The 25,765-nt window shown below is 36.8% G+C and overlaps 5 protein-coding genes across 6 annotated transcripts; 3 read left to right on the top strand and 2 right to left on the bottom strand.

The window, feature by feature from the left end:
* Window positions 1–1,070: 1,070 nt before the first annotated feature.
* On the top strand, window positions 1,071–4,065 carry LOC137807054 (leghemoglobin reductase). Its single transcript, XM_068607481.1, has 2 exons — window positions 1,071–1,635; window positions 2,619–4,065. Exons 1-2 carry the CDS (start codon window positions 1,384–1,386, stop codon window positions 3,867–3,869), a joined length of 1,503 nt encoding a protein of 500 aa, XP_068463582.1. The 5' UTR covers window positions 1,071–1,383; the 3' UTR covers window positions 3,870–4,065.
* Window positions 4,066–5,007: 942 nt separating this feature from the next.
* On the bottom strand, window positions 5,008–7,647 carry LOC137807052 (uncharacterized). 2 transcript variants are annotated; one of them, XM_068607476.1, is made up of 5 exons: window positions 7,469–7,647; window positions 6,891–6,971; window positions 6,635–6,759; window positions 6,341–6,526; window positions 5,008–5,760 (listed from the first exon to the last, which is right to left on the bottom strand). In XM_068607476.1, the coding sequence occupies exons 1-5, from the start codon at window positions 7,479–7,481 to the stop codon at window positions 5,389–5,391; spliced, it is 777 nt and encodes a 258-aa protein (XP_068463577.1). In that variant the 5' UTR covers window positions 7,482–7,647; the 3' UTR covers window positions 5,008–5,388. The 2 variants fall into 2 exon arrangements, with proteins under 2 accessions (XP_068463577.1, XP_068463576.1); XM_068607475.1 differs by lacking the exon at window positions 7,469–7,647 and adding an exon at window positions 7,120–7,429.
* A 960-nt stretch (window positions 7,648–8,607) lies between these two features.
* LOC137805532 (protein FAR1-RELATED SEQUENCE 6-like) lies at window positions 8,608–11,487 on the top strand. Its single transcript, XM_068605476.1, has 4 exons — window positions 8,608–8,739; window positions 8,842–11,001; window positions 11,077–11,268; window positions 11,341–11,487. The coding sequence occupies exons 1-4, from the start codon at window positions 8,608–8,610 to the stop codon at window positions 11,485–11,487; spliced, it is 2,631 nt and encodes an 876-aa protein (XP_068461577.1).
* A 562-nt stretch (window positions 11,488–12,049) lies between these two features.
* On the bottom strand, window positions 12,050–14,317 carry LOC137805531 (protein MAIN-LIKE 1-like). The gene is made up of 4 exons (XM_068605475.1): window positions 14,250–14,317; window positions 13,594–13,827; window positions 12,290–13,519; window positions 12,050–12,217 (listed from the first exon to the last, which is right to left on the bottom strand). The coding sequence occupies exons 2-4, from the start codon at window positions 13,825–13,827 to the stop codon at window positions 12,050–12,052; spliced, it is 1,632 nt and encodes a 543-aa protein (XP_068461576.1). The 5' UTR covers window positions 14,250–14,317.
* Window positions 14,318–21,865: 7,548 nt separating this feature from the next.
* Window positions 21,866–25,347, top strand: LOC137807051 (small ribosomal subunit protein bS1c). Its single transcript, XM_068607473.1, has 7 exons — window positions 21,866–22,264; window positions 22,375–22,650; window positions 22,746–22,826; window positions 23,332–23,613; window positions 23,682–23,792; window positions 24,584–24,670; window positions 25,086–25,347. Exons 1-7 carry the CDS (start codon window positions 21,965–21,967, stop codon window positions 25,188–25,190), a joined length of 1,242 nt encoding a protein of 413 aa, XP_068463574.1. The 5' UTR covers window positions 21,866–21,964; the 3' UTR covers window positions 25,191–25,347.
* The last annotated feature ends 418 nt before the right edge of the window (window positions 25,348–25,765 follow it).

The raw sequence follows: 25,765 nt of genomic DNA, 5'->3' as shown, positions 1-25,765 counted from the left end.
CTTGCAAACGTATGACTAGGGAAATTTGTTGTGTGGCATCCTTATTCCCAGATGTTCCAACTATCAGATCCCTTCTTTTCCAGATCCTAAACATATGGCAGCCGTTTCTGCCCCAAGAAGATTTGTATAAGTATGTAATGTAACCTCTAATTGATTATGACCATGAAACTGCAATCTCAAATATATAGTTGTAAAAACTATTTAGTATTTGTTTTTTCGGTGAATATAAAACTCTCTTACAACGATTTCTTGTTGAGTTTTAAACCTTTAATTTAAGGGAGTGATGATAATGGTAATACTAGTGGGTTCAGATAACAGTGTGGTAACAATAATAGAAAGAGCCATTATTAAAGAAATCTGAATTAAAAATTCAAATTTTCTTGATTTTTAAAATAAATTTAAGTTTTTCAAAATTTTATAAAAAAGGTATTTCAATATCTTATCATGCATTGAATTTGACATAGTAAAATATTTAGTACAGACCTGACCAATGTTCTGCAAATTATGCTCTGCAAAGTACATTAATTTATTTCATTAAGTGTATGCTACTCCAATGAGTTTGTTATCAAATCAAAACCCAACAAAGATGCAGCATCACAGCAACAAATAACTCCTTAAACGTGTTTACACTTCAACTCTTGATTGTATGTATAGAAAAAACAAATATATGAGGAAATAAACAAAAAATGCCTCTTCCACTCAAATGTTCCCATTACAAATCATTTCCAAAACTGTAATTGCTTTTTTAAAATGATGTTTTCAAATTATGGAAAATTGAAAAATCAAATATCATGAAAAGTTGAATTTTGAGAATGACAAATTATACTCGAATTTATCATTTAAAAAAATAATATTTGTGTATATTTAAAAAAAAATCATGTCATGATATTTTTTATAAGTAACTTTTCATGTTGTAATAAAACATGAAAGTATTTTTTAGTCAAACACTATAAATTTGTTGAAAACACGATGTTAATTAAAAATAATTTTAAGAAAACAATGTCCCTGCTTAATTTAATTCGATTCTAACTTGTTGGTCCAAAAAGCACAGCCATGCGAGAAAGTAGAATAAATAAAAAGCAATTTAGCAATAATTAACAGAAAAACATGAGATTTAAAAAAAGTGCAATAAAAAATAGTAAAGAAGGGGAAGAAATGCATCTAAGGGCTAAGATGGTAGGGAGAGTTAATCGGAAACATTAGTTATTTGTCATTTTTAATTTTAATTTATTAGAATTATAATATTATAATGTGAGAGATGAAGGAGTTTATATATAATTATATAATAAAGAGAAAGAGCATGGATTGTGTGGTGTGTTAGGTCGTGAGAGGAAGAGTAACAACTAACTCAAATCAAATCAAATCCGAAGACAGAGAAGAATCATGGCCATGGCAAGCTTGGCTCGAAGGAAGGCTTACGCCGTCGTTTCATCATCCAGGTCGTCGCTTTTCCTCACAACTTTCAGGGGATTCGCATCCGGATCTGACGAGAACGATGTCGTCGTCATCGGCGGCGGTCCCGGCGGCTACGTGGCCGCCATTAAAGCCTCGCAGTTAGGTCTCAAAACCACTTGCATCGAAAAGCGTGGAGCTCTCGGCGGCACCTGTCTCAACGTTGGATGCATCCCTTCCAAGGTTCATTACCTTTTCATTTTCTTCTTCACGCTTTGTTTTTCCTTTATTTTAATGAATTTTTTCTTTTCTTTCTGTACGGGATTGGGAATTTGGTTTCCTGATCGTTTATATTTTCTGCGTCGTTTCTGATTGCTGTCTTTTTTTTTGGAAGAGATTAAAAGGAAAAACTCTTGAATTGGGGATTTTCGTAGTTAAAGGCCTTATTTTTGGCGTTGCAGATTATTTTTTTTTTTGGAGTGAGAGGATGATGTTTTGTTATGGTGAGGTGGTGGTGGTGGTGGTGGTGGTGGTAGGGGGAAGTAATTAGGATGGAGTGAAGCTGATGAACTGTGTGTGAGCATGTGTTTTCATTTCCTCTTTGGGGTTTTTACTATCTAGGAATTGAGTGCAAGTATGTTTCTGTGCTCTGTTTTTTTCCGCGGATTTTGTATATTTTTCTTGTTGTGTGGATGAGTTGCTTGATTTGCAATATCAAAATTTAAGGTCTCAACCGGAATATTAGCTGGATGAGAAAACTCTTATTGTTTGGCTTTCCAATTTTTATACAATTAATTGTTTTTTCTTCAACAAGTCTTATCTCACTAGGTGGGACTGGTTTCATGAATCGGTATGGGACTTGGTAAAAAAATTCAGGGATATAATTCACCTTGAGACCCTGCCCTCCAATAAAGTTCATCTCATTCATTGTAATTTATTTGATTTTCCATATAAAGACATTTCACATCCTGCTGCAGATTATACTTTAACTTCTTTTCTATAATTTCTCTGTATTGATCACCAATATGATCTCAATCGTTGTATTTTTAAACAAATATATTCCTATATACAAACAATGTCATCTCATTTGATCCATCCATCTATCTGCTGTGAAAGACTATGGTTTTTGTTGTTGTGTTTCCATTTATAGTTTGAATAAAGTAATTGATTAGCATTTTAGAGATCTATGTACTCATTTAGGAGGGTACCTCCATATTTTGGTTCAGGCGCTTTTGCATTCTTCCCACATGTACCATGAGGCTAAACATGCATTTGCCAACCATGGAGTCAAGTTTTCATCCGTGGAGATTGATTTGGCTGCCATGATGGCCCAAAAGGATAAAGCTGTTTCGAATCTTACCAAGGGTATTGAAGGACTGTTCAAAAAAAACAAGGTAAGCTATGTCAAAGGTTATGGCAAGTTTGTTTCACCATCCGAGGTCTCTGTGGATACCCTTGACGGTGGAAATACTGTTGTGAAAGGCAAGCATATTATAATTGCCACTGGCTCGGATGTGAAATCTCTACCTGGCGTCACTATTGATGAAAAGAAAATTGTATCATCAACTGGAGCTCTTTCTTTGACTGAAATCCCCAAGAAACTCGTAGTTATTGGGGCAGGCTACATTGGGCTCGAGATGGGCTCAGTATGGCGCCGACTTGGCTCTGAGGTAACAGTTGTTGAGTTTGCATCAGATATTGTTCCAACCATGGATGCTGAGGTGCGGAAGCAGTTTCAGCGTTCTCTTGAGAAGCAAGGCATGAAATTCCAGCTGAACACGAAGGTTGTTGGAGTCGATACTTCTGGGGATGGGGTGAAGCTAACCCTTGAACCAGCTGCTGGTGGTGATCAAACTATACTTGAAACTGATGTTGTCCTTGTATCTGCGGGTAGGACTCCATTCACTTCTGAACTTGGGTTAGACAAGATAGGAGTTGAAACTGACAAGATCGGACGGATTTTGGTAAATGAAAGATTTGCCACAAATGTCTCTGGTGTTTATGCGATTGGGGATGTAATTCCAGGCCCAATGTTGGCACACAAGGCAGAAGAAGACGGGGTTGCTTGTGTCGAATACATAGCTGGTAAGGTTGGCCATGTGGACTATGACAAAGTCCCAGGTGTTGTCTATACAACCCCCGAGGTTGCATATGTTGGGAAGACGGAGGAGCAGGTGAAGGCACTTGGAATTGAATACCGTGTTGGCAAATTCCCATTTATGGCTAACAGCAGAGCTAAGGCAATTGATAATGCTGAAGGACTGGTGAAGATATTGGCTGAGAAGGAGACAGATAAGATATTGGGAGTGCACATTATGGCATCCAATGCAGGAGAGCTCATTCATGAAGCAGCAATAGCATTACAGTATGATGCGTCTAGTGAGGACATTGCACGTGTGTGCCATGCACATCCAACAATGAGCGAGGCTGTGAAAGAAGCCGCAATGGCCACTTATGACAAGCCCATTCACATATGAAGAGCTAGTTGCTTCTTCATTCTCGTTTCATTTTTGTCCAACAATTTTACATTGACTTGGAGATGATACCACCTCTGTTAAATTTAGATTCAGGTTTTTAAATGCAAATTATCCCCTTGTTTACTTGTTTGCATAATAAGAGGAATAATTGTGTTGTTCTTGTCTTTGTTCAATAATATATATCTCCCCTTCTCTCTGGGACTATGTTGTAATTCTTACAGGGCGAAGACAACTTAATGGGATTGCGGAACGTTGTTACGATATCTTTATAGATGAAATTAGAGATATTTTCATTTACCGAATCTTTATTTTTGAGTGTGAAGAATAATTTTTTTGGTTAGTTAGAATGTTATAAAATAATATGATTTTTGTTATTTTTCAATAGTTCTATTCTCGTAAAGTTTTTATTTTCATTTCAAGGAAGTGGAAAAGTTAAATAGAACGTGAGAATTATTTTAGTTTTACTTTATTTTAATTATTTTTAAAATTGAGAAAGTTTTTCTAAAATTATCAAAACTAAGTCAAACGCAGTTTTTATTAACTCAAAACAAACTTTTTGAAAGAAAATTTAATTCGGTGTATAATTTAAGAGGAAAAACATTCTTTGTAGGATCAGAGCACAGAGTAAGCAGTTAAACACATGATTTATCTCCATGGTGTATTTGTGATAAAAAAAAATCTTCAAGATGAACAGCTGCCACAATTATGCGTTATCTTATCTATTACCTTCCTACACTGTATTATAAAAAATTATGATTGTTTACGTGACGTGGATTGATGTTTTTTATGGATGTTATTTGTAGTTTAGTCGTATCCTTAAGGACAGTAAGGCAGACTACGGTAACACATACCTTGTTTCAAATCCTTTTAGACATGATTAGCTTTTGGCACGATGGTTAAAAGTAATAATAACTAAAGGTATTTTTTCCTTCAATCCCAAATCTCAAATAGACCACATATATTACTTATTAAGCAGATTGCAAAAGATACAAAACTTACAAAATACCTTAGAAAATACCATTATCAAAGACAAAAATAAAATAACTATTAAGTGGCCGAGAATAAAAACATCGTATAAAACTTTAAAGTTATTAGTAATCTGGCCACGATAACTTACGCCTTGAAACTAAGAATCGAGTTGCTCTGCAAAAAAATCGAGTCCTAGTATTTACTTAAAAGAGGAAATGAAACAACCAAATAATGAACAGACACAAAATCTGTTCTTTGAAACCACCTATGGCGAGTTGTAAATGTGTTTTTTGAGGCTCTCAAGGAATGGAATAAACAAATGTCAGTCTAAAATTTAGACCTGTTTCTCTTTAGCCCCGTATTTTTCCTTCCCATGTCATTGAATAGCATTTCAAATGCTCAACAAGCATCACACTCCATTAATGTGATCAAAGGTCTTATACCTCTTGAGAGACCAAGACCTTCCCATGAACAATAGCACTTAGACCATCAACTGAATACATAACCGTAAATAATTCTTGTAGCAACTCCAATCTTCAACTACCTTCAGTCATATGCAATCCTCTTGCATATTATCTGGTCGCTTCCTGGCTTGCAAAGCCAATCGTGCATCTCTCTCTCGCTCAAATTCACGATAATCTGTTCGTTGTAGGAAAGAAACCTTGTCCAAATACTGGTTGGAACTTTTCTTATAGGCATCAAGCTCTACATCCAATCCCTTATTTTCTTCCTTATATTCTCCCCAGTCCTTTTTGGTCTTGTCAAGTACACTGAGCTTCTGTTTCTTCTTGATTTGTTCAAGGACAACATCCACTGCAGACGGTGGAGGAGCTTTGGCTCTTTCCATTGCCTCCTTTGAGTCAGAATCAACAAGCTTTTTAACTTCAATTTCTTGACCAGCAAAATCCCGAACCTCAGTAATCTGATAAACAAAGGAAATCAACAAACACGGAGAATCATGCCCCACATGGGTGCTGGGAATGCTAGATCATCAACCAAGTTGAAATCCAAAGCATTTCAAATATTCAAGTGTTTTTTTTGGCATGGTACATACTCATTGTGCTGGGCTTGATCCATGACATATTGAAATAGCTGGATATAAACTAAATCATGTCCTGTCTATATCAAAGCATTTTATTATATTACTCAGGCTTCTCTACCTATTGAAATAAAAATAAAGAATCCAAAGCATTTCAAATTTAAAGTGAAAAATTTTGTGCACGGTATACACCGTAATTGCGTTGGGCTTAACAGTAGGCACCCCTAGTATATTACACGTTGAAACAGCCTGATATAAGCTAAATCCTGTTCTATCTATGTCAAAGCATTTTTTTTTTTTTGTATATAACTCAGACATCTCTACATATGGAAATATAACTAAATAAAATATTCAAGTCTACATATTTTGCGCTTCCATTTGGCTAAAAGCACACAAAATTTTCCCAATTCAGCTAGATTGCCACATGACCAAAAATAGGTACAATAGATAGCACTAAGCTTACCACAAGTTTCCCCCTGTTTGAGGCAGCCATGGCAGCATCATCTTTCACTGCTGCAAGAGCAGCAGCAGCAATCTTCTTGGCTTCTTCACTGGTGCCGCTCTGTGTCATGCCATGTTCATTATTTGAAGCACCTTGCCCAAAGGATTCAGTTGCCTTTGGTGCCAACCCCAAATAAGACATCCAATTCTATGTTCAAATTTATCAGGAAAGAAATTAAACCCTGTAACAGTGAAAAATGTTTTATTTTATTTTTTTACAAGTGGCTTGAAGAAGAGAACAACAGCAATTCCTTACAGAAGATGTCTTTCTTGCAGTTTTTTTGGGGGCGGATTTAGGCTTGCTTGTAAATCTATTGAGGACCTTGTTAGATACTCCCTTATTCATTTGTTCCCACATGGCATCAGCTTGAGCTTTTATTTCTACCAAGAGAAAGAGCATGTGATGTGACCAAGTTTATCCCCAACAAAAACATTAAACTCTCCACCACAGACACAATCATTGTCAAAGATAAACAAAAGTCTCAACATGCATATCGAAGCCAAAACCTCACCAGTATCCTCCTGTTTTGCTTCCAGGCTAGACCCCATGTCAGGTTCTTTGACAGGCTCAGCAGAACTTGCGTTGACAGTATCTGAAACATAAAACCTAAATTTGATTCAAAGAAACTCCATTTTATATCCCAAAAATAGACCTACAGCGATAAAAACCATATATAGGATTCAAGAAAGAAGTGTACTCGACCATCAAGACCCATAAAGAAAAACTGAAACTTGATTTACCTTTACCTTTACCCATGCGTGTAACGAAACAAAACATCAACCACCACAAAATCAAACGTTAAAATAAATGAAGAAATGGGGAAATGCAGAGAACTAGGGTTTTCACAGTAAGCATGAGAAAAGAAATCTAGTAAAGAGAGTGAGTGTGAAAAGAATGAATAAAATGGGTATTTAAAAGTACGCATAAAATCACGAATCGTGTAAGTAAGATGGTGTAGAAGAGATATCGGCATTTTGAGTAGTTTGTTTTGGGGGAAATGGAATTGTGGGCGTTTGGATTGAAAGCTGAAAAGAAGAGGGAAGGGGAAACAGAGAATGAATAGAATTCAAAAGAAAAGAAAAGCCTTACCGGCAGAGCTCATATCTGGCGGTGACGGTGACGGTGGCGGTGGAGAAGGCGCAGAAACACAGACCAACAATTTGGCTTTACCTCTATGCTCTCCCTAAAATACCTTCCATTTTCTTTACCCAAATCACCCTTCTCACTTTCTCTGTGATTCTCTGTTTTTCTTAATTAACTTTTTGGTTAGGGTCAATATTAATTTATTACAATGATATTTAAAAAAAAAATTAATCTCATTTTTTTAAAAAGTATGCAATTTAACCGTTTTTATTAATTTGTCACAAACAACATTAACTTATGATAATTTTACATACGTGGAGTTAAGACACATGGTACGTCCATGTAGATACTTATGTTTAAGATTTTTTATTTTTTTTTTGCGTGCAACGACTATAGTGGTGGAATGGAATGGGTCTGCGGTGGTTGCAGTTTTTGGGTGTTGTCTTCTTTCTACTTCACTTTCACACTTTTCATCTCAAATCATCATCTTCCTCTAGTTAATCCTTTTCTGCATGGCAATTGCTTCCTGCACCCGATCAATTGTGATTGGCACCCGACACATTTTTTAAAATCCAAAAATGCCCTTGTCTTCTTCATTTATGAAAACATTGAATGGTGAGGAAGAAGAAGTTCATGAATGTGTGAAGCTTTGGTTTGAGCTGCAAAAGAGAAGGTTGTGCTTCGTTCATTGTTGCTAAGTTGAGTGTAAGCTTCGTTTGGCAAGTTAAAGGAGGTAATTAATCCATTTTCGTTCGTCTTTGGTTATTTTCTCGAGCTCAGCTGGTCCCGGATATCGGAATCCGGAATTCAAATTTTCTGCCTACGGATATTAATATCCGGAAGTCAAAATTTTGTATACGGATAATAATATCCGGAACTAGGATTTGCCTACGGACGCTGATATCCGTAGTTCATATTTGCCTTACGGATGAAAATATCCGTAGTTCATAATATTGCCTTACGGATGAAAATATCCGGGACTAGTATTTGCCTTACGGATGAAAATATCCGTAGTTCATAATATTGCCTTACGGATATATATATCCGGAAGTTAACTGTTGATATTTTTTTGGTTATGGATTAATTTATCCGGAAGTGAAGTGTTAATTTTTTTCAGCAACCGAATGGATTCAACAGAGTCATACATGGGAGTTTTAGGGGAGATTGATGTGTGGGATGGATTAGATGATGTTGATCTGGAGCAGTCAACAAATTATAACGCATTAGATAATGAACACAGGGCACATGAATGTAGTGAGGCATTTTCTACAAATGAGGTATGGTCAATGTTGGGTTGTGAATGTTTTTTATATGAATTATTTTTAAATTTGGCATGATGATCAAGATGTTCTTTTAAATTTTTAAGAATGTTATTGTAGGTATTTCGTGATCGAGATGAGCTGTTAGATTGGGCGAGAAGTGTTGGCTATAGTTATGGGTTTGTCATTGTTATATTAAGGTCAGATACATGGACGGGCCAACGAGGAAGGATGACCTATGTATTGTTAGGTTGTGAGAGAGGAGGTAAATACAGACGGTATAAAAAAGAAGTAGATGTCATTCAAACTGGAAGTAGGAAGTGTGAGTGTCCTTTCAGATTGCGAGGCAAACCAGTCAAAGGTGGTCAAGGGTGGAAGGTTGAATTAATTTGTGGTTCTCACAATCATGACTTGGCAGAGACAATGGTGGGTCATCCCTATGCTGGAAGGTTAAGTATAGAGGAAAAGGTTATGGTTGAGGATATGAGTAAAACTGCGGTGAAGCCAAGAAATATTTTACTAACCATGAAAGAGAGAAATGAGAAGAATGTGACAACGATTAAGCAGGTTTATAATGCAATCACTGTTCACCGAAGATCACAACGAGGTCACAGAACAGAAATGCAACAACTGATGTTGTTACTAGAGCGAGACAGGTACGTGCATTGGTGTAGGTGCGATGAGGTCTCTAATATTGTGCAAGATATATTTTGGACACACCCAGATTCAGTAAAATTGGTGAACTCATTTAACATTGTCATATTAATGGATAGTACGTACAAGACGAACAAGTATAGGATGCCGTTACTTGAGGTTGTTGGGATTACGTCTACAGGTTTGACTTTCTCCGTTGCATTTTGTTTACTAGCAGCAGAAAAGGAAAATAATTTTTTTTGGGCCCTTGACAGACTTAAAGGGTTGTTTTTAAGAGTTGATTCATGCCCTAGGGTGGTGGTATGTGATAGAGATGTTGCCTTAATGAATGCAATTAGAATGGTGTTTCCTGAAGCTTATAATTTGCTATGTCGGTTTCACATTGATAAAAATGTGAAAGCAAAATGTAAAATGCTGGTGCATCCAAGAGAGGCATGGGATCAAGTAATGGAAGTGTGGGGATCTGTTGTGGATTGTGATATTGTTGAGGCCTTTGAAGATCGTGTCAATGCTCTTCGAGTTGTCTGTTCTCCATGGCCTATATTTGTTGATTATGTGATGGATACATGGTTACGTCCACATAAAGAAAAATTTGTCAAGGCATGGATAGATAAGGTGATGCACTTAGGAAACACAACAAGTAACAGAGTTGAGTCGGCACACTGGAGCCTAAAGAGAGTTCTTCAGAATTCGATGGGGGATTTATGTTTCTGCTGGGATTCCATCAATAAGATGATTATTTTACAACATAATGCAATCAAAGATTCATTCCAAAAGAGTTTGCATGTGGTTGGACATCGGTTCAAGGTTACAGCTTACAAAAAATTGTTAGGTTTTGTGTCTAAATATGCTTTGAACCTTATTTCAGAAGAACTTGATAGGGTTAAATCAGTGGGGTTTGATAAAAGTAGGTGTGGATGTAGTCTTACATGTACTCATGGTCTTCCTTGTGCGTGTCAATTGGCTTCATTTGGTGTTGGTAGCATACCACTTAAATCAGTACATGTGATGTGGACTCGTTTAAGTTTTGAAGACATTGCTACTGAACAATCTTCATCTGAGTTGTCAATTGATAAAGAGTTTGAGGTCATCGCGAAGCGGTTTAAAGAGTTGGATGTTGCAGGTAAGGTTAACATCAAGAGTAAATTGCAGGATATTGCCTTTCCAGAGAAAACATCTATTTACGCACCAGATCATAAGGTGAAAACAAAAGGTGCTGTAAAGATGTCTCGTCCTACCAAATTCATGAGATCAACTAAGCGAATCCCTTCTTATTTTGAACATGTGGATTTCTTACACTCACAACATGATAGTTGTGCAAGCAAAAAATCTAATGAAGAAAGCTTACCAGAAATTGTACCAGCAAAATGTATTCCTTTCCTTGATCAGTTCCCTGTAGGGTATCATCCATATATTGTTGATGTTGTTGACGTTAGGGCTGATGGCCATTGTGGCTACCGTGCTGTTGCTGCCCAATTGGGAATGGGAGAGGAGTCATGGGCTGTTGTTCGAATGAATTTGTTAAAAGAACTAAGTGAATGGAGACAAGAATATGTTCAACTCTTTGGTGGTGATGATAGATATGAATACTTGAAGAACTCACTTCTAGTGGAACACATGTCTATGGTACCAACCACTAAAACCATTTCATTTTTACATTGCATTTCTTTATTTAACTTTGTTTGTCAATTGTACTTGCAGGCAGGAACAGATAAGTGGATGACAATTCCAGACATGGGATATGTTATTGCAAATCGGTATAATGTCATTCTTGTTTCTTTGTCCATGTTACAATCATTGAGTATTTTTCCTTTAAGAACCCAAGCACCAAGTAACTTCCGTCAACACCGAATCATTGCAATTGGACATGTCCACGGAAATCATTTTGTCCAGGTATAAACTAAACCAATCAAGATTGATGTGCTAAATCAAGATTTGTGTACCTTATATTTATTACCTTTATAGGTCAAGCTCAAAGATGGTTGTCCAATTCCACCTACGGATATATTGTGGGCATCACATCGTTATCCGGCGGCCCAAACTTGGTCAACATACTACACTAGCCGGATACAAGTTTATACCCAACTAATGTCCATTAGACGATATTTGTAATTATAACATTTGTAATAGCATAATTTAGATTTATGGATGTTTAGTACATTTGCAGTTGTCCTACAATATTCACTGAAGTCACTGTTATGCCTACGGATAAAAAAATCCGGAAGTCACTGTTATGCCTACGGATAAAAAAATCCGGAAGTCACTGTTATGCCTACGGATAAAAAAATCCGGAAGTCACAGTTATGCCTACGGATAAAAAAATCCGGAAGTCACAATTATGCCTACGGATAAAAATATCCGTAAGTCACTATTATGCCTACGGATAAAAATATCCGTAAGTCATACTTTTGCCTACGGATAAATATATGCGTAAGCCAATGATTTCTGTACTAATGATCATATTGAAACATATAAGGATCATATTGAAACATATAAAATAAAAGTAACGTGAAGCAAGAACCGATAAGGATCATATTGAAACATATAATTAAGGTTCAGATACATTGTCATGGATCATATTGAAACATATAATTAAGGTTCAGATACATTGTCATGGATCAAAATATTACATAAAAAGAAATCGTAATACATCTGACATATTGAGAAATCCTAATCAATCATTCCTACGTGCATGTCTCCTGACATAAACAGCTCTTTCATCAGTCGCTCCTCGTGCTAACGTAATGGCTGCTTGTATGCCTTCCCAAACAGGGCTGCCCTCCACGACATCGCCATGATCAAGTAATGGCTGCAATGTCTCTGTAATTCTACGACAAATACCCTACAAGCATGAATGACATACTATTAGAAAAAAACAATAGAAATTAATATCTTAACAAGGTTAGAAGCATACCAGAGCAGAATGTGACTCCTCATGATGACTTGGCACTGCTTCGTGATGACGTGCATCTGAGGGTACCGGTACAGGACGGTCATCCTCATCTGTATTAATCACATATGGATGTGATACAGATCTAAACCAACCCATGTACTCTTGAACGCAAGCGTCAGGATGACGTGCTATGGCATAGTCATGTATGACATAATCATTGAAATGTAACCATCGACGGTCCATTTCATTTGTATCCGGATGACCATGTCCAATTACAGATGGGTTGCGAGGGATGATCTGTGTATAGCCATACTGACGCAGAACACGTTCTGGCATGTGCAGCTGTGTCCAATTTCCAAGCCTCAAATAACCACAGAATAAGGAAATCCACTCGAATGGACGTTCTTCCCTGTGCTCGTTGTATGGACAAAACCGAATGGAAGCTGGTGTCAATGTATCCAACTGTGATCGTACAACAACAATTGAAGTACCTTTTCCAGCATCATACAGCCTGCACCGAGGTTGATCTTCAGAATACAATGCTTGCATACGTCTCATCCCTATAGACGGGAAATGCTCATAAATCCACCCCTGCAACAATGTTGCATAACCAGCTAGTTGCTTTGTATTTGCATAACTACAATCTCCTAGCTGTTCATACATGTGAGTTAGGGCAGCTGCTGCCCAAGAATATCCCCCGGTAAGCCTCAAATCAACAAAAAATCCAAGATAAAACACACTTACTGATGTAGCACTCTTGTCCGCAAAAATAGTGCAACCGACAAGGTGAAGTAAGTATGCTCTGGCAGCCACAGTCCACTGCCTCCTTGAGCATGCATCTTGATACACTTCTCTTAACCAGCTAAGGCGCACATGAGCTCCCCGACAGTGTCTTGTTTCTTCAGATGCAAGTGCATGGTCAACACGGAGGGCTTCTACCAATAAATCAGTCGCCGAATCAGAATCTAAGGTTTCCTGTGTGTAAAACTGACCGACAATGGGTAAATGTAACAAATTTGACACATCATCAAGAGTGATGGTCATCTCCCCAACCGGTAAATGAAAACTGTTTGTCTCTGCATGCCACCTCTCTACAAAAGCACACAACAGTCCTCGGTCTAGACTCTCATAACTAGCATGAAGCAGACCACCTAAGCCAGACAATTCTACAGCAGCTTCTATGCGCTCATGAGGTGCTCCTAACTTATTTATCTTCCTCCCATGTGAAACGACCTTCAGCTCACCACGATCCTACAATAATCAACATATATCATCAATAATCAGGAATACATAACAAATACAAAAATTTATTTTTCATTACTTACCAAACCATCCCACAACTGTTTGGCTACGTGATGTTCATAATTAACAAGTAAGGACTTATCCAATGGCCCTCCTGGATAGCCTTCATCATCAACTTCAACTTCTTCTTGTTCAATATAATCTTCAAACTCTTGATTTGGAATTGAAGTACTAGACCCACCCCGTTTTCTTCTAATCGATGCAGTTGGACGCACACGATCCAAATTAGAACTTCCTCCACCTCTAGTCCGCACCATCTTACATTTCATAAAAGTAACATTCAATCCAACATATATAACAAAATTATAACACATATAGTTTAAAACACTTGTGAAAAATTTCACACTAATACGGATATTAATATCCGCAGACCAATAACAACAATCCGGATAAAAATATCCGCAAGTCAAACGTAGCTTATGGATAAAAATATCCGGAACCCACTTTTGAATTACGAACAAAAAAATCCGGAACCAATTCTTGCACTATGGATAAAAATATCCGTAAGCCATTAATGAAGTCCGGATGAAAAAATCCGGATGCCAATATTCTTCTGCGGATAAATTTATCCGGAACCAAATGGTGGTCTACGGATAAAATTATCCAGAAGCAAAGGGTGATCTACGGATAAAATTATCCGGAATGTACTACTCTACGAAGAAAAATCCATGAACGGTACCTCAACTTCTTTGACGATGAAGCACTCACGACGAAGCAAACCAACTCTGCTCACGGTGGCTCACGGTGGCTCACGGTGTCTCCCTGCAACTTCACGGTGGCTGCTGCTGCTTCACGGTGGTTGCTGCTTCACGGTGGCTGCTGCTTCACGGTGAAGAAGAAGAAGAAGAAGAAGAACCCTATTGTTGGGTGCAGGCATTGGGTGCAGATCATAATTTAAGTGTTTTTAATTTCATTAAGGGTAATATGGTCTTTTCACAAATCTGATTGGGTGCCAGTCACAAAGCATTGGGTGCAGGGAGAATGAGCCTTTCTGCATTGTGAAAAGAAGTAAGTTTTGTTGAGTTTTTTTAAGAATGGTTGTGTTTTCAAATTGCCCCTGTCAAACCCTTTAATTTGTTGGATTTAATTATCTTTGGGCTTAAACTCTACTAATATCTAATAATTAAAATTGAACTAACACGTGAGGTATAATCGAGAGAATATATCGAGAAGTTATACCGAGAAATATATATATATATATATATATATATATATATATAAGATAAAATAAACATATATATAATCATTGTAGCATGATCCAAATCAAGAGTTCAAATTAATGGGTGTGTATAAAATAATAAAGAGGTGCAGAAAGAAAAGCCTAAACAAGGTATAAGTCTAATAAGAAAATCCTATAAATAGATGATCAACTCTATAGGTAAGGTAGAGTGAATTTTATCTGATGAATGTAAAACTACTTTCGACTTTGGCATTGAAGCGTCTTGCCGGTACACACACTCATCTGTGAGAAGAGAAGTCAAAAGCCCAAACCTGAAGAGAAGCCGAAAGCCCAACCATAGACAAATATGATGGAAATACAGATCCTGATGAACATATTCCAATTTATACAACTCCGGTTAGTTTATACACATGGAATGATGCTATAATGTCCCGAGTGTTTCCAACCACATTGAAAGGAGCAGCTCTGAGTTGGTTTACACGTTTATCACCTTTATGCATTGATTCTTTTGACACATTGGTGGAGAAGTTTATGGCTCAGTTTACGACTAGTCGGGCTCATCATTTAACATCGATTGCGTTGGTAAACATAAGGCAGGAGAAGGGAGAATTGTTGAGGATGTTCATGGAACGATTTGGAAAGGTGGCTTTGGGTATTTGAAATCTTAGCCCATAAGTCACAATGCATCACATGATAACAACACTAAAACCAGGACCATTTTCCAACAGTCTCGGTAAGAAGCCGGCAACTAACCTTGATGAATTAAGGCAACGAGCATCGAAGTTTATGCAGATGGAAGAGTTAAAAGAATTTCGTAATCAAACAAGAGCAGATGGAGGTGAAAAAAGGATAGTTGAGAGAGAAAACAGACCATTGAATACCTAGAAAGGGTAGTCACGGTCTTATTACACATGGGTGTTAATATATTTACCTAATTAATCTAAATAAGAAAACTAATTAATTTAATAAAAATATTATTCTAAATTTATATTTAAAATTTTATTTTTTATTAATTTAAAAAAAAAACATTTATTATGCGAGCTAACCAACCGATTCGCGAACTAATTCTTATACACAAAATACTGATAAAATCAAATCGTATTTTCTTTATGCGAACGAGTCAATCCAATTTTACGCCCAGACTAATTTCTATTCTCATCCTGATTATACAAATAGCAAAAAAAACAGTAGCATTCATTTACTATTTATCTTTCAAGTTTAAAACAACTCTTTCTTTGCCTTTAAGTATCAACTGGATCACCTCAACTAATTCTCCAATAACATTTGTATCATATAAGAACTTCACTAGTTAATAAAAATAATTCAAAAATATTATACAAAAAGGTTATTATTATTGCCTATTAGTAAATCAAAATCAACCTTTAATTGTTTATATCTTCAAACTTTGTGAAATGATACACATTTTTTTTTTAATATATGGGATATCTGATGGGAAAAACGCATGCGGAAGCAACACACACAATCACGAATCAACTGTAGAAAAATAAACGACACAAGATTTAACGTGGTTCGGTCGCCAACTGCAACTTACATCCACACGGGCAACTATTAGGTTTTCATTATGTCATGTTGCACACCAATTACAAGTACAATGATCTCTTTAAATAGAGATTATAAAAGGGACATAATGATTAAGCCCACCCATTGAACATGGTGCCTAGTCAGTCCAACCCAATTGGTCCAGGCTTCACACCCAACAATCTCCCACTTGAGGCCACGGAACAATGTTCACTTGCGCTTCAACCGTGTACATGGTGTCTTGTCAGCCCAACCTAATTGGTCTTGACTTCATACCCAACAATCTCCCACTTGAAGTCATGGAACAATGTTCACCTGCGCTTCAACTGTGTACATGTACTTCTGTAATCTGTAGACGGAACTCAATGTTCCACCTCTAGTTGCCACCAACCTTCTTAATCATTTTGAAGACTTCGTTAAAACTCCCCCTGAGTTTTAATACGTCAGTCACTGACCCGTTCTCCGTTCCTACCGACTCCCACTTATAGGAAGTGCCGGATCCTGGAATAACCTGAGAACAAACACTCTCCATATTCAACAAGAAATTTTCTAGAGAAGTTTCAACCGCTGGAATACTGGTTCTCCTAACCCACTATCGTCTAAGAACCTTAGCTGAAGCACGACCCGTGCTCCCACTGCCACAAGTACCTCTGACTGGTCTACCTGAACCTTTCCATGCTCGTTCATCCTGAATCTGACCTATGGCTCTAGGTTTCTCTCTTGTAAAGACAACCCTCTTCTACCCACGAGATTTTGTGAACCGAACTTTGTTTATCTTCTGAACTGGGATGGTCACTCCCTCAGACGCGGTAATCCGACCATATACAACGAACCTCTCTTTCTTTCGCAAGCCATGACAAGATTTCCCTTGACGACCTTCCACTGCTAATTTTCGAACTTCACTTCATGTCCCTGTTCGTCTAACTGCCTAACAGAAATCAAACTTTTTCTCTAGCTTGGAACAACTTTGACATCCTTCAAAGTCCAGAAACCAACTGGTGTCTTCAACACTATGTCACCCATGCCCGTAACATCAAGAGTTCTGTTGTCTGCTAATCTTACCTTTCCAAAGTCTCCAATAACTAGATTCTGCAATGCTTCAGAATACATGACCCAGGAATCCACACTGCTATCCACGCAATAGACTAAAAGGTCCTCGTCCGCGGAGTCTTCTGCAATGTTGACTTGTTTATCATTTGGACATTGATTCCTGAAATGCCCCACCTCCTTGCAGTTCCAACATGTTACACTTGAATAATCCCAAGTCTTTGACTGACTCCTTCTTTTGTTCTTGCTCCCACTATCTCTGATATTTTTCTTACCTCTGATGACATATAGCGATTCACTAGATAATTCCCCAGAACTCCTTCTTCTGACATCCTCGCCAAGAATGAGATCACGAATATTCTCAAAAGTGAATCCATCGGATCCCTCTGAACTGGTAACTGTTGTAACCGTTCCGGACCAACTGTCAGGCAAAGACAATAACAGTAGTAAAGTTTGAACTTCATCATCGAACTTAATGCCCACTGACGTAAGTCTGGCTAAGATCATATTGATGTGCTCAGTAACTGAACTCGCATATCCTCAATTTTCATTTTCCACCAATTGAAATTTGTACCATCGAATTTTCAATTCGGAACCTCCCTTCTTCTGCCATCTCAAATGACTAGACGAGATACTCGGTACAACTAATTTCAGATATTGGCAATTTTTTTTTTTAAATCAAGAACACAAAAATTGCACCACCCAAAATCACTCACCAACAGACCTGGTCGCAGTCCCCACTGCACTGACGCTCTGCACCACCACCGTCGCTGGTCACCACTGTTGTGAAGCAGATATGGGAGCCTCCTCCTTGCACCGTTGTGAAACCCTAAGCCTTGGAATGCTGCTTCAGCCCCTGCGAAACCCTAGCTTTGGGACGCTGTCGTCGCCTCTATGAAACCCTAGCTTTGGGATGTTGTTGCCATCTCTGCAAAACCCTAACTTTGGGACGCTACTGCAGTCGCAATTTTCATGTCTCATCGATTAATTTATGCTAATCGAATCTCTAGTGTGTAAACGAACCAAAGCTCTTGATACCACTTGATGGGAAAAACGCACGCGGAAGCAACACACAATCACGAATCAACTGCAGAAAAATAAACGACACAAGATTTAACGTGGTTCGGTCGCCAACTGCAACCTACATCAACACAGACAACTATTAGGTTTTCATTATGTCCTGTTGCACACCAATTACAAGTACAATGATCTCTTTAAATAGAGATTATAAAAGGAACATAATGATTAAGCCCACCCACTAAACATGGTGCCTAATCAGCCCAACCCAATTGGTCCTGACTTCATATCTAACAATATCTTCAACCTCTACCTTTATTCCTCTGATAAAAGCCAACTTGTAATAGTGTCTACTCTTTAACTTCAAAATTTTGGAGAAAATAAGAAACATCATCCTTTAACTGTTTCTTCCTTCTTCTTTTTTCCGTCTCCAAACGTGTCATTTGAGCATATATTTTGTTTTCCCAAACCATTTTAGAAACACAATACATTATTTGTCAAATATATATATGAAAAAAAATGAGGTAGTATCGATTGAAATCTGAATAACTTATCATTTATAATGATTATATTGAGAAAACTTTGAATATATTGATTCATATCTATTTGAACGCATGACGTAAAAAGATATTGATGTATATGTCATAGAAAATATATATGGAACCAATTTGTTAATTAATCATATTAAGCTAGTGGTGTCATTATATTTCAACTTTTGAAAAATAAAAAGACTAATCTAAGATGGGTTTTGTTGTTTTCCTAGTTCATCATACTCATTCATCTGGAATTCCAAATAAGATAAATTTATACTATTTTTCAAATAAAATGTTTTACTTTGCATTTTATACCATAAACATCAATATCACAATGTAGACATGCCAAAGTTCAAATTATTGAATGGATATATATATATATATATAATATGCATGTATATGAAATTCTATTCTCTTGAAACATATAATAAAAAGTATATTTTCATATAATAAACATTAAGGAAATATAAGATTTCATTTTTTAAGAGAGGTAAGGTTTATAGATAAGGGTATGATGAGTCAAGTCACAAACAAATTGTGACTATTGAAGTGTTATTCTCTTAAATAAGAAAGAAAGAATAATATTTCTTATCTTTTAAAGGAGGGTATATTCATCCTTGACAAATTTAGTAATATACATAGATTGTTGTAGGTCATCAATTATCCAATGATGCCTCATGGATCAAGTCACAATTTAATTTTGATGCTTAAACGCTCTTAAGTAGAAAAAAACTACACCTTAATTATTAATTATAACTTTTGTCTCAATGAGAAATATGTAAAATTAAATAACATCATACTTCATGAAAATGGCAAAAGTATTATACAATACTTTTATTTCTCCAAAAAAATGAGCTTATATAATGTAAGGTATTTGTTCTCGTCGACGGACCTGGATCGGGTCTAAGTGGTGAACTTTAAGCTAACTTTTCTTTTCTACTATTGTCGCTTTGAGATGTTTGAAATTCAAAGTGAGGAGAGTTCCACCTGTTGACAAGACTTCGATGATCAAGTCCGTGAGAGCATAAAATGTATGAGTGTAGTGTATATTGTATGGAATAATGTTTACCCTTTGCTCAGGGTCTTAGGGCCCTTTTATAACACTCGTCAGTCCTGTTTCAAGAGTTGGTAACTACATAATTAATTGGTTAATATGCTCCCCTGTATTTGGGGTTCTAGATTTTGCAGAGTAACATCTGACTGAGTCTTACCTTTTTGTTGAAACGACTAATTGAATAAGTTATAATGTTAATGTTATTTTTGTTTATTGTTTCTGAAGCATGTTAATTATTTACCAAAGGCCGACCTTCTTCTGGAGCCATTTGACTTATTCGTGTTTTGGGTCGACTTTAAATTATTGGGCTCGAAAGGAGTGTACTAATACCTATTGCTCATATTATTGGGGCAAGGATATGAGTGCTCGAATTGTGGGTCGAGCATATCAAATGGTACACAACCCCCTAGCCTCAAGCCGAGTAGAGCGAGACGAAGATGTTTGTTAGTGTTTTAGGATGACAAGACGTTGGTACGGAAGGTTGGTGGTGCACGGGTTTCAAAGCACCCTTTGATGAGACGATTATATTAAAGAAAACACGATGTGTACACGTGACACTATCAGGAGTATTCTGACGCTTCCACTTCTTATTTTGAAAATAAGTGAACATTTATTCTCCTTTGTACTTTCTTTTGTGCCTTAATCAACATCAGAAATGAGAAAAAAAACACCTCCTCGATAGTGCCCCTTCGTTTCCTTTGCTAATTGATTATCAGGTATGTGAAACTCATTTCGTCTTTTTTACTTGAGTCATTCTTACTTTGACTTATACTCTCTTTGGGATCTGTTGTTTCTGGATTGTTGGGTTTGCTATATTACCTTCGTCATCCTCTTTGCTGAGTTGTTCTTCTGTATTTTTGTTGTTTGTATGTGTTAAATTTTTAGAGAAGAATTATGTTTTCGCCTACCCTTGGGCTAAAAAAGAACTCCGTAGAAAAACCTGTGCATTTACTACCCATTTAAAAATAAGGGAGTTGAGGGAGTCTGGCTGTTTGAGCAAAACGCACTAGTATCTAATTTAGGTAGTTGCATGTGGGGAGAGTGAACCCATATGATGTGATGAATCCTCTGATCCTAAAGGCCCCTTTTGCCTTTTCTATACAACAATTTTCACCAAGATTAAACTATGTCTTCCTCTTTCCATTTTCGAGAAGGAGTTGTTGACCGAACTCAACGTTGCTTCTACCTAGCTGCATCCGAACAATTGGGCATTTATCTAAACATTTGTTATTTTGTGTTCTCAGTTTGGTATACCCCCAACCATAGATGTATTCTTTTATTTTTTTTGAATTTAAAAATTCTAGTATACAGTTGTGGGCATCATTGAATAACGTGTTAGGGAGAAGCTTGTTTTCCTCTTTTCAATCTTTATATAAAAACTTCAAAACATGTTTCATAAAAGTCCGCCCTTCTGTTGGCGATCTGACCTTGTTGGATGACTTTCCTGTTTATTGGTCGCCAAAACCTCATTTCCAATGTCCTCATCGCCTTGAAGACTTGGACCCAAGGGAGTGAGGATGTGCAAATTTTTTATAAATGTACATATCTATTACTTTATAACTTTATTAGTATATTTATTTAATGAATTAAATAATTTATTAAATGATATTTCAGCATAAAATCTATGTCTACTAAATTGAAATGTTGAAAATAATTTGGGTAGCCAGCTAAATTTACATAAGTATTATTATAAGCTTATTATTTTATATCCATGTTGGTATAATTAATTTGTAGCTATATATTTAGGTTGACTATGAAAAATGTATTGAAGTATTTAAAATTATTTAGGAATAAAATTGATAAGTTTTATGTTTAATTATTCTCTTGGTTGGTAAGTTGTAAACATTTGCATAAGCAATGTGATGTAATAAAGTAAAATTGGTGTAATATTAATTAAGGAAAAGATGATGAAAAAGAATTAAGAAAGAGTTAGATCTGAAACGTTATCCTGTTTGTCAAAGTGAGAGGAATGGTTTGAGTGATGATAAGAATGAGACATTATCTGTGGCAATGGCACCACACAGATGGCTTCTCTTGCTCTTCAGTTCACCGCTCTCAAGTGCTCTCCACTCTCTTCTTCTCCCCTCTCCCAACCATCCCTTTTCACCCAACATCGCCACAACCACAGGCGCTCTTCAACTCCCATTGTTAACTCAGTAGCACTATCCAACGCACAGAACAAAGAGAGAACCAAGCTCAAGAAGCTCTTCGAAGAAGCCTACGAGAGATGCCGCACTGCTCCCATGGAAGGTGTCTCCTTCACCCTTGAAGACTTCACTGCCGCTCTCGAGAAGTATGACTTTGATTCTGAAGTTGGATCCAAGGTCACTGCTGCACTCCTTCTTCTTCTTTTCCATTCAATTTTCAATTGGGTCATCGTCAAACTAAGAAAGATCATCTTTTTAATAAACATTGGGTTACGTGTTTCACTCAGGTTAAAGGTACTGTGTTCTACACGGATAACAATGGAGCAGTTGTTGACATCACTGCAAAGTCCTCGGCGTATTTGCCACTACAGGAAGCGAGCATCCGCAGGATTAAGCACGTGCAAGAAGCGGGCATTGTGGCTGGGTTGAGAGAGGAGTTTTTGATCATTGGTGAGAATCAAGCGGATGATAGCTTGATCTTGAGTTTAAGGTCGATTCAGTATGATCTTGCATGGGAACGTTGTAGGCAACTTCAGGCAGAAGATGCTTCTGTGAAGGGTAAGGTGGGTTTGTCTTACTACCAAACTACGCTGACTTCAGTTACTCCTATCCTAACTCAAGCAATAGGGTTATTTTGATAAGATTATTGTATTAACAGATTGTGGGGGTGAACAAAGGTGGAGTGGTGGCTGAATTGGAAGGGCTTAGAGGGTTTGTTCCATTGTCACAATTGTCAACGGTTAGCTCTTGACTTTAGCTGTATTCACATTTATGGACTCACTCCAGGTTTAAGCTTGCTGTATGCCATGTGACAGTTCAAAATATCTTATCAGTGAATAAGTGCAGAACATTTGATAACATTCCATATAGACAGTTAAAATATAACTTCCTGTATTCTCATTGAAGTCCAAATTGAGTCATGCGTTTTTCTTCGAAACTTTTTTGCTTCTTTCTACAAGTTAAAACCTATATCATTTTGTGTGTTGTATCCATGAATAAGTGCACATTGTTAGTGTAAAACATTTACTAACACTCCATGTAAACAGTTAAAAGAAAACTTCTTATATTCTCATTGAAGTTGAAATTGGGTCATGCATTTTTCTTCAGAACTTGTTTGCTTCTACAAGTTATAAATTAGATCAGTTTTGCATTTCTTTCTTTCATTTAGCTTCCGTGACAATGGGTTTAAATTTTTTATACCTTTATCAAACAGCTCAAATTCTTCTCATTTATTATCTTATCAGAACTCAAATGTAGAAGAGCTTCTTGAAAGGGAGCTTCCCCTTAAGTTTGTGGAGGTGGATGAGGAACAATCTAGACTTGTTCTCAGTAATCGCAAGGCCATTGCTGGCAACCAGGCACAGCTAGGAATTGGTTCAGTGGTTACTGGTTCTGTTCAAAGTCTGAAGCCATATGGTGCCTTCATTGACATTGGTGGAATTAATGGCCTCCTTCACGTTAGTCAGATCAGTCATGACCGTGTAACCGATATCTCAACTGTTCTTCAACCTGGTGACATATTAAAGGTAAAAACTATAGTGAGTAATGGAGATTTTTGGCAAGATTGGACATTAAACTTTTACAATTTGTTTAGGTGATGATCTTAAGTCATGACCGTGAGAGAGGTCGAGTAAGTCTTTCCACTAAGAAGTTAGAGCCCACACCTGGAGACATGATCCGCAATCCAAAGCTTGTTTTTGAGAAGGTATGTTATGAACAAGCTTCTTGAACCTTTTACTCATTACATACGTAAATTATAACGTGTGATTTCAAATGCTTCAATTAAAAACTCCATTTATTTCCACTTTTAGCTATCTAATGCCATAGTTTGACATCATATAGGAAGCTTAAAATAGAGGTTTCGTTGTTTATTTTAGTTGTTGGAGATCATTTATACACACACATACAAGTAGATAACCCTTACTCTCTATGTTAGATTTTGAGATTGAGTTAAGCCTAAATGCAAATTCTAAAATAGTATCAAAATTTATCTTAGTAATTTTTTAGACCTATTTGACCATCTGTTATCTGTTGAAATTGAGAGAGACTCTAATGTGAAAATATTCTGTAAAATGAACCAGTAGACTCAGCAGCTTATAGCTGTTTTGTCAGAGCAAGAGCAGTAAAAAATCTAACTACCTGTAACTGAGGTTGCAGATACAGATACAGAATTAATTGGGATAGGTTCGTCTTAGCTATTGGAGTAAAACTGTACTCTAAACTATTCGGCCATTATTGGATCATGCAAATTTTACACTTAAAATAGCTTTCATCCATTCAATTCTCAACCTAAGTGGGAGTTGGAGAATTCTAATTGTTAAAAGGAAGACAATTTTCACCCAATTCTAGAATTAAGTTAAGTGCATACACCAATTTCTAAGCTTTTTCTTCGATTTGTGTTACATGCTTTAAATCTATTTAAATCCATTTTCATTAGCTTTGGCATTTTTGAAGGGGAAGTCACTCACACAATTCTGAACTTCTTTTGTTATATAGGCCGAGGACATGGCTCAAACGTTCAGACAGAGAATAGCCCAAGCAGAAGCTATGGCTCGTGCTGACATGCTTAGGTTCCAGCCTGAGGTATCTATGGGTTTATTATTTCTTCTAAATTCTGAATCTGAATAAAAAGGGAGAAACAGCGAATGATTAAAGTGGGACTAATATTGAAAAACATAGCAAAGTCAGGTTCTTTCTGCAGCTGAAAATTATTGCAGTTTCTGAAATGACTAGAATAAAATTATTTAAAAATGGATCTTACTAGACAAGGAAAGGAATGTCATAGTGCATTTGCATAAAAAAGGAATTTGCTACTTCAGACATGTTTCTCATGCACTTTTACCTGACGTGAGATGCGAACATATATCTGATTCCTGCCACTAGAAATTTATCTTGGGATTTGGTATCTTCCTATAGCATCCATACATACTAGAGATAATGATAGATGCGCATTTCATGGACCTCTCTATGTCACTCATTATTCCATTTTGTTTCGCAGAGTGGATTGACTCTCACCGGTGATGGGATCCTGGGACAATTTACTTCAGACTTGCCCGAAGAGGGACTAGATCTGAGTGAGGTGCCACCAGCTGAAGAATCATGATTGAGAATTTCGAGGTTTTTTTTGTTACATTTTGTAATGTTGCTTGTAGCAATCAAATATTGTTGCCGAACGATGTATTGATGCAAATGTATTACCGAGTCAAATAAATAGAACTATTAATATTATCAATACAATCTGAAGTGATTCTTCGCTAGAATACATTCATCGTTCAAGCAACTCAGAGGAGTATATATATTTATATTCATTGTTACGCATCTACATAAATAGCAAACCACACTAACGCTCACGTCGTCATAATAGGTTATTATAATTCCTGCACTGCAGTTGAGACAACAATGATCATATTCCAGTTCTCCATTTGTTTTCTTCTATCTTTTTCTACAACGTTGAATACTTTAGATTTCTTTATTCTTGAAGAAATCCCATATGCAGAGTTGCATTATGATTATCAAGGGCCAGTGGGTCAATTCTACATAAAGTCGGATGGGTGAACACGACTCGTTTAGTTGTTTTTTCAATTTTAACTACCAATATTCAAACCAGTTCAATGATATAACGTCTAAGTTTTAATCAGGCAGGTAATCGGGATTTATAATTAAAATAACAAAAAAAAA

This window comes from Phaseolus vulgaris, chromosome 3 (assembly GCF_000499845.2).
Source record: "Phaseolus vulgaris cultivar G19833 chromosome 3, P. vulgaris v2.0, whole genome shotgun sequence".
NCBI lineage: Eukaryota > Viridiplantae > Streptophyta > Magnoliopsida > Fabales > Fabaceae > Phaseolus > Phaseolus vulgaris.
This window is presented reverse-complemented; position numbering and strand designations above follow the sequence as displayed.

Bases quoted from the DNA above. Each gene is read 5' to 3' on its own strand.
- LOC137807052 (XM_068607475.1), bottom strand. From the start codon at position 7,156: ATGTTTTGTTTCGTTACACGCATGGGTAAAGGTAAAG. The intron at 6,972-7,119 runs GTAAATCAAGTT...TTTATGTTTCAG, and splicing joins ACGCATGGGTAAAGGTAAAG to ATACTGTCAACGCAAGTTCT. The intron at 6,760-6,890 runs GTGAGGTTTTGG...TTCTCTTGGTAG, and splicing joins AGCAAAACAGGAGGATACTG to AAATAAAAGCTCAAGCTGAT.
- LOC137805532 (XM_068605476.1), top strand. From the start codon at position 8,608: ATGGGAGTTTTAGGGGAGATTGATGTGTGGGATGGATTAGATGATGTT. The intron at 8,740-8,841 runs GTATGGTCAATG...ATGTTATTGTAG, and splicing joins AGGCATTTTCTACAAATGAG to GTATTTCGTGATCGAGATGA. The intron at 11,002-11,076 runs GTACCAACCACT...TTGTACTTGCAG, and splicing joins TAGTGGAACACATGTCTATG to GCAGGAACAGATAAGTGGAT.
- LOC137805531 (XM_068605475.1), bottom strand. From the start codon at position 13,827: ATGGTGCGGACTAGAGGTGGAGGAAGTTCTAATTTGGATCGTGTGCGT. The intron at 13,520-13,593 runs GTAAGTAATGAA...TGATTATTGTAG, and splicing joins AACAGTTGTGGGATGGTTTG to GATCGTGGTGAGCTGAAGGT. The intron at 12,218-12,289 runs GTATGCTTCTAA...TCATGCTTGTAG, and splicing joins AGGAGTCACATTCTGCTCTG to GGTATTTGTCGTAGAATTAC.
- LOC137807051 (XM_068607473.1), top strand. From the start codon at position 21,965: ATGGCTTCTCTTGCTCTTCAGTTCACCGCTCTCAAGTGCTCTCCACTC. The intron at 23,614-23,681 runs GTAAAAACTATA...CAATTTGTTTAG, and splicing joins AACCTGGTGACATATTAAAG to GTGATGATCTTAAGTCATGA. The intron at 23,793-24,583 runs GTATGTTATGAA...TTTGTTATATAG, and splicing joins CAAAGCTTGTTTTTGAGAAG to GCCGAGGACATGGCTCAAAC.
- LOC137807054 (XM_068607481.1), top strand. From the start codon at position 1,384: ATGGCCATGGCAAGCTTGGCTCGAAGGAAGGCTTACGCCGTCGTTTCA. The intron at 1,636-2,618 runs GTTCATTACCTT...ATTTTGGTTCAG, and splicing joins TTGGATGCATCCCTTCCAAG to GCGCTTTTGCATTCTTCCCA.